General features: G+C 38.4%; 1 protein-coding gene across 4 annotated transcripts in view; it reads right to left on the bottom strand.

The window, feature by feature from the left end:
* Positions 1–16,411, bottom strand: part of tox (thymocyte selection associated high mobility group box) — a 275,955-nt gene that overhangs the window by 55,919 nt on the left and 203,625 nt on the right. For 3 of the 4 annotated variants that reach the window (XM_008108489.3, XM_062980345.1, XM_062980344.1), the window contains exons 4-5: positions 8,783–8,821; positions 4,021–4,299 (exon numbers count right to left, since the gene is read on the bottom strand). In XM_008108489.3, the coding sequence (XP_008106696.1) occupies positions 4,021–4,299; positions 8,783–8,821 (318 nt within the window). The remainder of the gene's footprint in view (positions 1–4,020; positions 4,300–8,782; positions 8,822–16,411) is intronic. The other variant, XM_008108490.3, reaches the window with a different exon arrangement.

Genomic DNA, 16,411 nt, shown 5'->3' with positions numbered 1-16,411 from the left:
TGAGTTTGGTAGTCCCTTCCTCCTTCAGCAATCAAAGCCTACTGCTCTTATAGTCACCACCAACAGCCATTCCATTGTTGGTGGAGAATTTAGGGGATCAGAAAAGAATCTGGCTCTGTTACTATAATCAGAAGCAAACAAATGATGCTACCTGCTGAGATCTCTTGGGGACTTAGCAGATCTTGGTGGAAGATATAATCTGTCTACATCTCATTAAGGACAGATTTTTTCCAATCCCTCTCACTCTCCACCAGCCTCAGAGTGGTCATGGGGATGGTTATCAAGGAAAAGTGTGGTCAAGAGACTTTTGATGAGAGAGCAATTTCAGAATTCGACATGCTGTACTTTATGCAAGGCATTTTTAGTATATGAAGGGGGGGGGTCCCACAAGTGCCTTGGAAGTGGAAAAAAATACACAACATTGCCAATTAAGTAAATAACAATTTGCTGTCTTTTCATGGCTGCTGTCTGAGAAATCACCTCACCCTACTGTCCCTTTTATTTTAGTTTATCTAAGGATGATGGTAAAATATTAAAACAAGTCCAGATGATGACTTCATAGTATTCAGAGTTTTATAATTATTTAACACATAAGTAGCATAATTGCTATGATCCCCAGTTGCTGGGTAGCTTGAAATCCCTTCCCTATCTTTTTGAAGAATTATTTCTTAAAAAAAAATCCCAGGTGTAGTAGAGCTGAAGAAGTAGACATATATTGCTGTACCTTCTCATGAACTACTCATACACAGCTAGATAAAACTAAAATGAGCCAATAAGTGGGAAAATAGCTCTATCACATGAACAATAGTGATTAGCCATATGACTTGACAAAATGAACTCTTAATTCCTATACACTCAATTCAACACCTGTGGTCCTGCTTTAGTGTAGTATCTGCAGTGAAAAAGGTACAAAAGAATCATTTGAGACTAAGGACCTCTTCACACTAGAGCAGTGGTTCTCAACCCGTGGGTCCCCAGATGTTTTGGCCTACAACTCCCAGAAATCCCAGCCAGTTTACCAGCTGTTGGGATTTCTGGGGATGAAGGGCAAAAAATCTTGGGACCCACAGGTTGAGAACCACTATGTTAGAGCATAAATCCAGTTGCTGTCTCATGCAGAATTTTGAGGTTCGTAGTTTAGTGATGCCCAGGACCTCTATGACTGGGCAGTTTAAAGGCCCATCCCTAAACTACAAACCCCAGAATTCTGCAGGACAAAGGAACTAGATTTAAAGTGGGTAGTGTGATGAGGTCCTAAGAAGAATAACATTTTAGCATAAGTTTTATGAGCTTCACTCTACTCCTGATGCATCTGATGAAGTGGACCAGAGGTTACGTATGGTAGAGATTTCATTCTCCCAATTAGCCCCAAAAGTTCTACATAATTCCTTTTTATCCTTCTTACGGTATGACTCCAACAGCATTTGACTTCAGGCATCTGCAAAAAAGGACTTAAAAATATTTCAAATCAGAAGGTTGCAGTGCTTTTTATTCTTATTACTACTATGTTCATTTTGCTCGCATTATTTTATTTGGGTATTCTGGTTTTGTTTTTATTTGTCTTTCAGTTTATTGATTTTTTACTTTGATGTGTATTATTTTAATGAATTTTCTGTAAGCAAACCACTTCAAGTTCCATGAAGATATAGAGGAAATTATTTATAAACCATAAATTTTGAATATTTGAGCCAGTGAATCACATCTATTAAATTACTGGAAAGAAATGATCATTGTAGGATATGAAATCCATCACACTGAAAGAAAAAATGGGTGAAGATGCTTCATTTACTGAATCATTATAACACTGAGCAGCTATAAGAAATTTCCAAGGAAAGGAAAGACAGAACAGCACCACATAAAATCTGGCCAATATGCAAACATTGTGAAAAATTAACAGTAGTTGAAAGAAAATACCGAGCTGGTTTATGTTTATGCATTCCATATGCAAATTATTTCTCCATGTAAAAATGAAAACTGAAAATGTTCAAAGGTTTAACTATGCAAGTAAAAATGATTTTTGAAGAATGTGTATTTTGTGAATACAGTTCTTTTTAGGCAGAATTTATCCAGAGTATAGTATAATGAGTTTCCTTAAATACCTGATTATTTTGCAACTTCAGGCATGAAAAGAATTGACAGGCTCTAAGAACTCATATTTCTAACCTTTGCTTAAAGTACACATTTAGCACAAGCTAATTTTGCTTAATAAAGGCTTTCTCTAAACTCAATGATCTGGCCCTATTATGCGATATTCTAATTTTGTATAAGAATCATATGTAGTGATTAAGAAGAGAACACTCAAAGGATAGGAATATATATATATATATATATATATATATATATATATATATATATACACACACACACACACACACACACAGAGAGAGAGAGAGAGAGAGGGGGGGGGGGGGAAAGAGGAAGAATAGTACTAAATTAATAATTGGGAAGAAGCTAACAGTTTTCACAAATCTGAAGTCTCTCTGGTATTCTAGCTAATACAAGCAAGATAAAAATACGCTATTTTTATTTATAAACACTATCATGTCACTAAAGGAAATATTTACATAGAATCACTTACAATATTTAATTTTCCTTTGAGATGTAAACAGCAGTCATGAAAACATATACATACTAATTTAATATGTAATAGTATTTAAAGATATTGCAATGTTTCAGCATAAAACAGAAAAAGAGGACCCAAGCAAATACTGAAAAATTAATATTAATTGAGTAAACAATACCAAAAGAGATGCTAAAACACATAATTCAGCAATCAGCCTGTGCACAGCTACACTGCATTTACACTGTAACATTAAGGCAATTTCATACCATTTTAACCACCATGGCTCAAAACTAGGGAATCCTTGGATTTATAATTTGTTGAGGCACCAGCACTCTAGCAAAGAAAGCTAAAGATGCCATAAAACTTCAACTGCCATGATTCCATAGCACTGTGGCCTGGCAGTTAAAGTGGTGTCTGTGACAGCGCGAGTGGCGCCATCTATATGTCAAACTATAAGTTTCAAGATTTGAATTGTTGTATCATGTCTGATTTTGCCCTTACCCTGTAAATGTAGTTGGATTGGTTATTTATATCTGTCAATCAATGTTGTTTGTACCTGTTATATTGCTTACTCAGCTAAACTGTTTGGCTCCACCTCTTCCTGGAGTAGGACTGTGTTTCCTCCTTTTCATTCCATCAGCAAGTTCTCTATCGGATGGACGTGAAAGAGAGGCTTGGCTCAAAAAGCCCTTCAAAAGTTACCTCTCAGCACCAATTCTGAGGTTCTTACCCTTGGGACTCACACTTCATGTTCAGGGCCAACCTGAACAACGTTGAGGAGTCTCAAGCGCCTTCACATCAGTCCTTTGGCAACAGAGGAAGACTCTTGTCTTCAGATATAGGTCATTGGACTGAGGCTGAGTTTGCTCCGGCATTCACAGCCAGAGAAAGAGGGATCTGGACAAGCTTCATGGACTTAAACAATCAAAGACTGTAATGTATATTTTCTTTTACCCCCTTTGTGAACAATAAACCCAGTTTTTGAGTTATCTACAGTGTTTTGGTCCTTGGGAGTTCCAGTTTCCCTAAAGGAGGGCAAGAAGCAATCCCCTGGGGAAAGATGTCACGTCCATGCCTCTTTCACTAAGAGTACAGCCCCAGGCGCGACGGCACAGTGTCAAACTGCATTAATTCTGCAGAAATGAATGCAATGAAATAAGAGAATCCTGTAACATTTTTGAGATGAAGAAACAATATGTCTAGTATGAGGTGCTGTGCATTCCAGTTCACCTCATCAGAAGCATCACGTAGGAAATCATGTAAGCTGAACTCTACAAATGCTGGAAATGTCTTTTTCCTCAGTGACACAGGTCTCACAGGGTTCCCTTGTATCTTTCAATTCCATATATTAAGAATCATACACAGCAATTATTTGTAAAGGATAGGAATATTATATGTATGACTAAACACACATTAATAGAAGCCATATAAAACAGAAGGCAAAGTTTTAACCATACCTTTGAAGTATCATCCCCTTCATCTTCATGAACAGAACTGGATGGTGAAGGAGTTGCAGACTTGCTTCCGGGAGGAGATGGAGAATTGTGGGGGACGTTGTTTCCTCCCATATTCAAGCCAAGCTGGGCACTAAGTTGTGACTGGTTAATGGTCGTCAGCTGACCATGTGGCATCATTCCTGGCTGCCTCATTTCTCCAGGCTGAACCCTTGGTCTCATGGCAGCTATCTGGGGATGGGAACTATACTGAGCTCCTTCTGTATTCCGTAACTCTTGCATCTAAAAGAAGGAAAATTGCAAAGAAATCATTATTATAACACTCTTGAGAAGATCATTTATCCTGCCGTGGTTTGAAATACTTTTATGAAATAAACAAAATTTAAAACCTACATTAGCAAGTTTGCAAATGTTTCATTTGACCTTAAAGTAACATTTAAGTATTCACAAAGAATTATGCCTAATAGCTTCATATTTAAGAAATCATGATTTCTAGGAAGGCCATCCCTTCCATTTATCACACCATCAAAACTATCCAAAAGTGGAAATATTATGAGCTGTGACTGCATAATTGGGTATAATATTTAACATTCTCCAGATCAATGTAGTTTTAAATAAGACATGTGGAATGCTTTAGTAGACGAGACTGCAACTTTAGTATAACAAAAAAAATGCCTAGAGGGATACTGGAATTCTCCATATGGAGAAAGCTGTAAAATGCAGATGAACTGATTAAGTGGCTATAGAACTCATTTACCAAAAACCACAATAAATGAAATGTGGAAAGGCTCTAAAGTTGTGAATTTAACAAATGATTCCTCTGTGTTATATGAGCCTTAATGCATTTTGATTTTTATTATTTTGAGGGCTAAGACTAGAAGATAGATTTACTTCTCCAGGAGATACATGTATGTATCCTGTACCAAATATCCTGTAAGGTGTGAATACCGAGAGGGGTCTGAAATTAGTTGGCTATTTAGGATTCCCAAGCAGAAGCAGCATTAATACAATCTTAATAATGAATAGCATAGATTACATTCCTGGAAGAACCTGGCACAAATTAACAACATACCAATCAAGCTAAAATACTGTTTTAATGTAAAATAATCACGTCCATTTATTTTACACTGTTCTCAAGCTTTCAACTGTCTCTCTTCCTCCAACCCTCTATGCATTTAAAAAAAATACATAGGTAGAGATATATACATTTGTCCGCCCCCCCTTCCCCAGTCTGAAAATTGGACACCTTGAAAGGAATGAAATAAAAGATCTTATGGAATATCTCATCAGTCAGTATATTGAGTGAAATATTTTTTAAAGCCATGTATTAAAATAACATTGCTTCCCAACCAATTCACACTATAGGAAATCTCTTAGATCAAGATTTTTAAAAAAGTGATGTGACGATAATATAGCTACTATGTTAAACTGTATTAAAGTAATAAGTCACTGAAACTTGATGTTATAATATACTTTCAGCTATTTGATGAACTAACTCTGTTATTAGCAGGCATTCCCAGAATTTTTATATCCCTGGTTGTGAGCATTGACACCTGGCCAATCACAACTGTAAACCATATCAGGATGAAATTTTGGGAATTTTGGATTCATGCACCTCTCCTCCCATACCTCATTCCAGAAATGGAGGTGACTGAAGACAAACACCTTCTTTGGATTTTAAACTAAATACAATTTCCCATAATGGCCAAACGTGGGTCCTTCTCTTATGGCAAAAGTACAATGGTCACACATTAATGACTAAAAAATGGTTGCCTCTTGGACAATGCAAATGTGCTGCCTTAGTCGATGAGGCTGTAACTTTCAGTGCTAGGCCTGAAAAAAAAGGCCCCACACACCACAGTTTCCAAGTTCAAACATCATGGAAAACGTATGATCATGTAAAACTGAAAGCTGAAGCTATTGGTGTGTGCATACACCAAGTAGTTAAAATTCATCAACAACCTACACAATCAGTTTTTGATTTATTGTGCGGTGCATATACAGATTGAGACACATTTATGGCTGTATGTGTCTAGAAGACCTGGCTATACACATCTTCACAAACTGATTTATTTTTGCAACCAAAATTTTGAAGTGGCATATTTCAATATGAATTATTGTTTTTAAGGGGCTTTCTGCAGGTTCCAATAATAGAATTTATGACATATATATAATCAATACCTGAGTGGGGACAGAGAAAACACAATAGAAGGGGGAAAGATCAATATACACTGTCAGTTCCTGGCTTACATCTGAATCTTAAAAAAACATTTCAAGATTATTGCTAGCTCTTTATTCTCTCCTTTCAAACACCAGCTTCATCCTAATCAAACATATTAGCCTTGAAAGCTATCATTATCTCTGCCTCTAGCAGACAATCTATATCTGAACAGTTGTACACATAAAACTCTAACTACTTCTTGGCTGTATCGCTTCTGATCCAGCTGTTTCAGTGAATAGCAGTTGGTGAATAAAGAACTTGAATATGGGCAGCCCTGAGGCCTTATTTGCTAATGTTAGTCACCAGCTGCTGCTTTTTGTGGTGTTAGCAGTAGAGGCTTGGAAATATGCCAGATGCAGCAAGAACACGAAGAAGCCGGGCATCTCCAAAGCCCTTCTATTTAGCCTGCCTGTTACCATTTGACCCTGAACACTGGAGGATCCTCTCCTCAAGGCTACTAAAATACATGGCTTGAGTTGAATGTTTGACTGTGAGAGCTCAGACAGTAATTCCACAAAACATTTATCCTTTATTTCATCTACAAGACCCTTTTGATAAATGCCAACCACACTATCACATTGCCTTTGTAATTTTAAAAAAGACGCTGCAAGGACAAATTAAAGTTGAGTTTTCTTAAAATAACTGATCTGTCAATTGGCACAAGCATGTCTTGTTTTTACTGCTGTTGTAGACCAGTGACAAGAGTGCAGGTGGCAGAATTGTGTGACAACTCAGCTGTTGTTAAAACTGCAACTATCAGCATCCCCCAAAATCAGATATGCGAAGTAGGACTGCCATGAAGTGTAGTCCAACATCTAAGTATGCACAGTTTTCACCTCTGCAATAGAGTATGAAAATATGCAGTCAAAATTTGTATGTTACCTGATATTTTCAGGCCTACAAGCTAGTTTGCAAGCCTTTATTTAAAATCAAATGAATAGCATCTGTACATAAGGAAGTTTGCCACAATTAACATGGGTGAAGTGTGGCTAGGAAGAAAATATACAGTCATACTGTGCTTTCAAACTAATATTATATCTGCACTGGGTATAAGCATAATGTTTTTCAATAGGAAATTCACAGTTACAAAAATCCTTTCATACCTATGATAACAACAACTGGGAAGATGAAGTTAAGAGAAAGTATGTTCCTACTAAAGTTTAGAAATAAATATTTAGTCAGTCCTTCATATCTCGTGAATTCTGCATCTATAGATTCAACCAACTGCTGCTTGAAAATACTCAAAAATAATCATAATCCTGTGCGGATTGAGAGGGGCACTTTTATCATTATCAGAGCAATCAGCAGGGTGTCATTCATGGTTCTTTGGTAAGTGCTCATGCTTGGTTTGTCAACCTGTAGTTGCAAGAGGAATTGTTTTCGTTACTCTCTGATGTATAATCCTCAGTTCTAAGCATTTTATATATGGGGCTTGAACATCTGGGAATTTTTATATTGACCCAATCTTCCCAGAGAACTGACTGTATGGAGTACTGACTGTACACTAATGCAACTTTTTATGGGAGCACTTTCTTTCAGACTGTAGCCATCCCTGAAGGCGTATCTTGCCAGGATAAGTCCCTTCCCCACTATTAAGGATGCTTTCTCCCCACTTTTCTCTGCTTCCTTCTTGCCAAGGGGAGGGGGGTAGAGGTTCAACCCCTGCTGAAAATTTTCAGGTTTTTAAAAAAACCTGGTTTACTCATGCATTTTTACTGGTTAACCAAATCCCCATGAGTGTCCACTGAAGTTTATTGATGAAGCCTGTTTTCTAAATTATTCTGCGTTATGGAACTACTCTTCATGATTCACTAAAAAAAGGTTTCACTCCCCCCCCCCCCCCCCGAATTTTTTTTCTGGCTACAGCCCTGGTTATAGCTCACTATTATTTGTAAGCTCCGGCTTTCCAAGGGGTCTCAGTGCTACCTGAACATATATAGGACAAGAGCTACCACTGAGCTACTCAATCAGTTGTTCCAGTTGGCTAAACTGATAGAATTAGGAGAAAGGAGAAGATAAAAAAGACATAGAGCTATACAACTAACACTTTCAGAGAACATGAATTATGGATAATGAACGTTTTAGCAGCACCAATGTGTTACAATGCATAAAAGTTGTTTTACGCATTTAGGTTCTAATAATCACGTCAGATCTTTTTTATATGAACTGCAGTAGTTTAAAATCAAAGGGCTCTTTCAGTGCTTTAGATGTTAGGAAACCATCAAGAATTATAAAGAATATAGTTTGCGGCTATAGCAGAAAAGGAAATAAGTGAAAATTAGGCATGCAAGTGGCATGAGCTGATGTATCTTTCCTCTTGCACAAGGGCACCCTTGGACCCAAGCCTAGGGCACTAATCTAGCAAAAGATCATTCTACTTAAAATCTGGCAGAACACTGATTTGAACAAGTGCTGCTAAAGATTATTTTTCATTGAATTAAGCCCATGTTTACATATTTGAAATGCAGATGTTAAGTGAGAATAAAATTAACATTTTCCTATGGTCATGGGAGAAGACAGATATAATATAAAAACAAAGCTCACAGCAAATTCTTCAGCTGCCATGTGAGTCCAGTTTTGCAACTGAAATAGAAGATATGAATGTCAGTGAATGAAAAACTGGCTCAGTCATTAGCTTCAGATAGGTATCCACTTGTATAAACAAACAAACAAACAAATAAATAAATACACAGATATCTATTCAATCAAACATTTAACTAATTCTAGTTAACATTGAAAACAAAACGGCTTATATGTGTAGCTCTGTTCCACAGATGGATGCTGGCAGCACACAGTGTTTAGTAACAAAATAATAAATGCTTCTGGTCCCAAGTATTTCAGATAAGGATTACTCAATTAAATTGAGGAACTGGAATTTTAATAGTTAAAGTCTGAAATCATAAGAGATAAAAACAACAAAATAACCTTTATTTATTGTTTTCTACTATTAACTTTGGATGCTATTTCATAACAGAAGCATTTTAAGTTGTCTTCATTATATCAGCGCTTGTAACTGACCTTAAGCTCCTTTAAAACAATTAAATATTCAAATGTTAATGGCAGAGTTTTTTTTAGCATGATCATGACATAAAGGTACTAGCGTTACATTTCTTGGTATACACTTCATTTATGTGTATATTAGCATTCTCTTCTACTTGATGTGTTAATAACCTCTGAGTCACATAGGGCCAAGGTCTCAAAACTAATCATTAAAAAACCTACTGACTGCTATTCACTCTAATATAATAACCCTTTATTTAAAACAACCTCCAATAAATTTCATTATAAGAAGTTATTAAAAGGGTTAAAACCTATTAAATGTCAAAGAATTTTCCTGACTCAAACTTCCAATAAAGGAAGAGAATGGGCTTTCTTACTGAATTATTTAAATCTTTACTGACTGTGCACTGAACCATTAAATTAGAAAAGTGTTATTAGAAGTGTTCTCTGGTTTTTATAAAAGTTGTAGCCTGGAATGTATCAAACCACAGCCTTTAACTTGAGTAGTTAAAGAAATAGGTTTTTAATCCCAAATACATGACTTTCCTTGATATAAAAAGGGGTCATAATTAAAAGTCTGGCCTGCAAGCTGAAGATAATAAAACTATTATTATAAAAGCATGCATGTTCATTTAGTATACTTTCCATGCATGTTTCTATTTTAATATGGACAAATGTCTTCAATTTAGTTTGATCTTGCAGAATCCACTAATTTGGTCCTTCACAGCAAACAATAAAGCTTTTAACGGTGATTCATTTTGAAGAATTAATAGTGAATCAATTTTAAACATCATTTTCAATGCACCTAATCCTCACAGGGCTTTTAGTAGGTACAGGTTAACAGGAGAACTGGGATATGTGATCTTACATCCCAGCACACTTGTCTTTATCGATATTTTACATTTAATTATAATTTAAACACTAATTATTTAACGTCTAATTTAAGTAAAGAAGAAAAAGAACTATGATTCCTACCATTTGTTAAACAATTTGGAAATTTTGAAACAATGGTATTTTGCCGTGCATTATGCTGCCACATCATATGGTCTTCATACAATACAGTAACCATGTGGATGAGACTTTGCACTACTCTGTTATCAAAACATTTAAAAGACCTGGCAAGACATGGGAAGACCAATCATGCAAGCTCAGCTTCCTATAATATTCAAGACACAAGATCATTCCAGTGCCAAGTCTTTAAATGTTATAACAACATAGACCAAAGCTACAGATAAATGGTCCTGAAAGTGCTTGTTGCAAAACTCTAATGTATTTTAATAGAGAGGGGGAAAGATGCAGACTGGAACACAGTACCTTCTTTTTAGGTAAAGTATATTCATACTAATCTTAATAAAAATTTGAAAAATCAAGCCTAATTAGTCCAAGCTTATTGAAACTTGTATTCTAAAGTATTTAGTTTAGATGCACAAATATACCTCAATATACAAGATAGATGTGTTCCAAAGGAAGAAATAAGATGAAAATAGTAGGGATAGGTTCCTATATTTTGTAGATAACATTGGAAAACTTCTTCCAAACGCTTCCAGGAATTATTATTTTTTCTAACTCCAGCCTCTACTTTTCTTATGATTTTCATTTTGGTGGCCAAACTATGGGTTTTCATCATATTAGGTAAAGCTGGTGAGGCAGGCTTATTGGCTTTTCCTCTTTTCTTCCTATTTTGCAGTTGCATGCTCAGTAAGTGATTACAGAGGCAGTTGCTGTCCCCTTGCCCATTTTAGATGGAGGTGTGTCAACCAGTTCTGGATGGGGGGGGGGCTACACTCCCCCTAAAAGACTGTGTTCGTAGATTGGGAGTGCTCCTGGATCTGTCTCTTCAAATGTTAGCCCAGGTACATACGACGGTCAAGAGTGCTCACTATCAGCTTCAGCTGATCCACCCCCCTTCCTAGATCTTAAGATGGTAGTGCATGCACTGGTAACTCCAAGGTTGGTCTTCTGCAATGCTCTTTACATTGGGCTACCTTTGTACCAAGTTCAAAAAGTCCATATGGTTCAAACTATAGCAGCCAGATTGGTTTTGGGAACATCCAGGAGTAAACATATCATACTTATCCTAAAGTCACTTCACTGCAAGCGTCAGCAAACTTTTTTGTCCTGAGACCGCCTTGTGGGCCCAGCTGCAAGGGCTGGGCCAGGAGGGAGTGTGGGTGGGGCCAGAAGAGGTGAGGTTTTGGGCTGGAAGGGTTTATTTATTACAACATTTCTATCCTGCCCTTCTCACCCCCAAGGGGAGACTCAGGACAGCTTACAACCAAGTATAAAACAGAGTATATAAAAACAATTACAATTCAACAATGATAATAATTAAAATTACAGTAGAGCCCCGCTTATCCGAGCTCCGCTTATCCGAGGCTCTGGATTATCCGAGGCAGTCGGCTCAGCTGTTGCTCCAGCACAGCAGGCTTCTCCCTCGAAGCGTCTGGCCTGCACTGCCGCGTCTCTCCCCTCCCAGCAAATGCAGAGGCCTTCTCCGCTCACCAGGAAGGGCGCGGGGCCTTCTGCATGTTGCTGCAACTCTCCATCGGCTTCTTCACTTGCCCCAGAAGGGCGCAGGGGCCTTCTGCATGTTGCTGCCTAGCAACTCAGTTAGCTGCTCTGTTCACCATGAGCTCAACAGGCAAGAGCCCTGTTGTGCATTGCTGCCTGGAGATTTTTTAAAAATCTTCACAGAACTGAACTTTTTACTTCCAACAATGTTGTTACTGTAAGTTCATTTTATGCAATTCTATCTTTATTTGTAGTAAATTTTAGCAGTCAATGTTTTTGCAGTCAATGTTTTGGTGCTAAATTCATACAGTAATTACTATGTAACATTACCATTTATTGATCTGCTTTTTCTGTGGATTTGTTATAAAGCATGATGTTTTGATGCTAAATTAATAAATACAGTAATTACTTCATAACGTTAACATGTATTGAACTGCTTTTTCTGTGAATTTGTTGCAAAACCTGGTGTTTTGGTGCTTAATTTGTAAAATCATAATGAAATTTGACATTTAATAGGCTTTTCCTTAATCCCTCCTTATTATCCAACATATTCACTTATCCAACATTCTGCCGGCCTGTTTATGTTGGATAAGTGAGACTCTACTGTAATTAAATTAAAACATCCACATTCAGGTGCGCGTTCCAAGTCACAATCCAGGTCTGTCAGTTCTTTTTCATGAATTCATTATAGTTAATGCTGCATCTATCACTTGAAAACCTGGTCCCATAACCAAGTTTTCAGGGGGTTTTTTGCGAAAGGACAAGAGAGAGGGAGCCTGCCTGATCTCATTAGGGTGGGCGTTCCATAGATGAGGGGCCACCACTGAAAAGGCCCTGTCTCTTGTCCCCACCAATAACGCTTGTGAGGGTGGTGGGATTGAGAGCAGGGCCTCCCCCCGAAGATCTTAAATTATGAGGTGGGTCATAGCAGGAGATATGTTTGGACAAGTAAGCTGGGCTGGAACCATTTAGCACTCTATATGCTAAAGCCAGCACTTTGAATTGTGCTTGTTAGCAGATCGGCAGCCAGCGGAGCTGACGTAACAGAGGAGTGGTGTGCTCCTTGTATGCCGCTCTGGTTAGCAACCTGGCTGCCGCTCATTGGACTAGTTGGAACTTCCGAACAGTCTTCAAAGGCAGCCCCACGTAGAGTGCATTGCAGTAATCTATTTAGGATGTAACAAGAGCATGGACCACCGTGGCCAAGTCAGGCTTCCCAAGGTATGGGTGCAACCAGTGCACAAGTTTTAACTGTGCAAAGGCTCCCCTAGCCACTGCTGAGACCTGGGGTTTCAGGCTCAACAATGAAACTAGGATCACCCCAAAGTTGTGAATCTGTACCTTCAGGGGGTGTGTGACCCCATCCAGCACAGGCTGTAACCCCATATGCTGTTCAGCCTTGCGACTGACCAGGAGGACCTCTGTCTTGTCTGGATTCAATTTCAATTTGTTCATCCTCATCCAGTCCGACACAGCTGCCAAGCACCGGTTCTGTACCTGGCCAGCCTCTTTAGTGATAGGTGGGAAGGAGTGACAGAGTTGGACATTTTCTGCGTACAGATGACACTGTACTCCAAAACTCATGATGATCTCTCCCAGCGGCTTCATGTAAATGTTAAATAACATGGTGGACAGTACTGACCCCTGCGGGACCCCACAAGACAATTGTTGCGGGGCCGAGCAGGTGTCCTCCAGCTGCTCCGAGTCCCCGTTGGGGAGATGGAGGCGGAATACAAAAATAAAGTTGTTGTTGTTATTATTATTATTATTATTATTATTATTATCATCATCATCATCATCATCATCATCATCATCATCACCCTCTGGGACTGACCCTCCAGGAAAGAGTGGAGCCACTGCAAAACAGTACCTCCAAGCCCCTTCCTCGTAAGTCGTCCTAGAAGGATACCGTGGTCAACGGTATCGAAGGCTGCTGAGAGGCCCAGTAAAACCAGCAGGGACACACTTCCCCTGTCCAGTTCCCAGCACAGATAATCTACTAAGGTGATCAGGGCTGTCTCGGTACCATATCCCGGCCTAAAGCCAGACTGTGCCAGATCTAGAAAATCAGTGTCTTCCAAGAATCCCTGGAGATGTGAGGCAACCACATGTTCCATGAACTTGCCAAATAAGGGAGATTGGAAATTGGCCGGAAGTTGACGAATTGAGTGGGGTCAGTTATGGCTTCTTCAACAGTGGTTTGATCACAGCCATTTTGAGGCTCGCTGGAAATTCACCACCACCTTCACCCACTCTGCCAAACCCCCTCTGGCTTCTTTTACTAGCCAGGATGGGCAGGGGTCTGGGATGTATGTGGTTGGTCTTACCTCTCCAAGAATCTTGTCCATGTCCTCGTGCTCAACCAATTGAAATGAATCCATCAAAACTGGACAAGCAGTTGCTCATGTTATATCCTCAGAGATTGCCATTAATATGGCATCAAAGCCGGAGTGTATCAGAGCAACTCTGTCCGTGAAGAACCGAGCAAATGCTTCACAGCAGGCTGCTGAGTTGTCAGGGATCCCGCCTTGTGTTACGGGATTTAACAACCCTCTGACAACACGGAACAGCTCTACCAGTTGGTTCTTTGCGGATGCAATATTGGCTGGGGCTGGGGCTGGAAGGGGTGGGGCTGGAGCCTTGGAGGGGTTAGGGCTGGGAGAAGGAAGAGGCAAATTTGTCTCCCCAGCTCTTCTCTGAGTCCCAGGAAGGCAGAGGCCCACATTCCTCAGGCCAAGAAGAGGGAGACAAATACATTGCTGCCAAGGGGCAGCAGAGCGTTTCTCTTCCTGGATCTTCTCAGCCCTCCTCTCAGCTTGGGGACATAGCAGACCACTACGTCCACATATTGAAGGGGAGGCCAAAATAGACATGGGTCAGGGAAAAGAGCCCAAAGGGCTGTGTCAGTCCTGTGGGCCTGGGTTTGCCCATGCCTGATCCACTGAATGTGAATTAGTTTTTGGGCAAAGTACAAAGTGTTGGTTTTGACCTTGAAAGCCCTATATGGTTTGGGTTACCTACAAGATCGCCTTCTCCTGTATAATCCACCCTGCCCACCGAGGTCCTCCTGCAATTTGACACCCAAAGTCATGTGTTTCTCTAGTGCTCCACCATTCTCCCAATGTGGTTGCTGGTAAAAAAAAAAAAACAAAACCCAGCCAGCTAGGAGAGAACAAGGAAGACACCGAGGGCTGGGTGGGTGAACAATGATAAAAATAGCTTCTTTGTCCGAAGCTTTATTAAGTGAGATATGCCTGTATTGCTCATCATACAAAAATGTGTCCATGATCTTTCTATAGGATGGCAGATGAATATTTTTTAACTTTCCTCAGTATTTTTAGATTATTTATTTAAAGATATTTAAAATTGCTTTATTTATTTATTTACTCGGTGTCATTTTTATTCTGATCAAGAACATGGATTCTTGTTGATTGTTTTTATGAATTCTACATTCCAAGGACATTGTTAACTGATTGGGATGAAAAGAAATAAATTGTAACCCCAAAACTCACAACATTTAAATCCAGTGTATTTAGGATGAAAAAAATGCACACCAACATCAGTAAATCCTACTTCCTAATAAATTATTGATTGAAAACAATACCTAAATCAAAGCAATAACATAACCTTGCTGATGTGAGACAAAGCAATTTTCTGACTGCATCTTAGCAATATGAATAAGATCCCCAATATCACAGACCAATGTGCCTTTGTCAATTTCATCTATGTATAATTATAAGGCAAGACTTCTAGTAAGTGATGAAAAATGGGTTTTGCTCTGGGGACAAAAGTGGTTTAATGATATGGTAATAAGTACCTCTTTCTCCTGCACTGTATTATTTACAACATTGCCTATTTAATATCTGCAAGATAATTATGAGGCTGCAGCAAACTAATTCATGTATTCTATATTTTAAAAACAAGAAAAATCTTAATCATTTGATTTTGTATTATTCAGAAAAGAATGGACTGAAAATTGTTAAAGAAGGAAGAAAAGTCAATATATAATGGCAAATATTCATTACACAAGAGGATATGAGACTAATTAATATTTATTGTTAAAAATAAATATGAGGCAAACAGCAACTTTTATTAACACTATATCACAATGACATTTTAAAAACGAATGAAGATAAAACACATCATGAAGAGTGCTCCCAGATAACCCACTGAGTAATATTTGCAATTAACTGACTGTTTTGTAGCACTTCCTACATTTGGCTTGCATCCTATATAATTAACACTTATAAAATAAAATTCTGTTTTACATCAGTTGCCGTAGTCTACTCCTACTATTAATTACAAGTCAGGGGAACTAAAACAAACGTAGTGGAAATCCATAACTTCCACTTTTAATGTAAGACTAAGGCACTGCTAGTAAACTCTCTAATATAATTTGAAAAAAGAAGGTGCCCAAACAATAGAACAATGCACAACTAAATGGGAAAAATGCAAAAAGACATGTGGTTTGGGGGACAAGAGTAAACCAAGGTGAGAAGAATTGCTTACAGAATAAATCAGCGTTCTGGTTTACTCTAAAAAAAATCTGTTGGTTGAGAAATGACTGAAAAAGTGTTGGACACATACTCACTACTCATTAATAATGTGCAAGTAGATTTTCCAAAGAGACTCCAAATCCCAGAAAATGTGGGAATACATGTA

The sequence above is a fragment of the Anolis carolinensis genome, chromosome 4, assembly GCF_035594765.1.
Source record: "Anolis carolinensis isolate JA03-04 chromosome 4, rAnoCar3.1.pri, whole genome shotgun sequence".
In the NCBI taxonomy this organism is placed as follows: Eukaryota; Metazoa; Chordata; class Lepidosauria; order Squamata; family Dactyloidae; genus Anolis; species Anolis carolinensis.
This window is presented reverse-complemented; position numbering and strand designations above follow the sequence as displayed.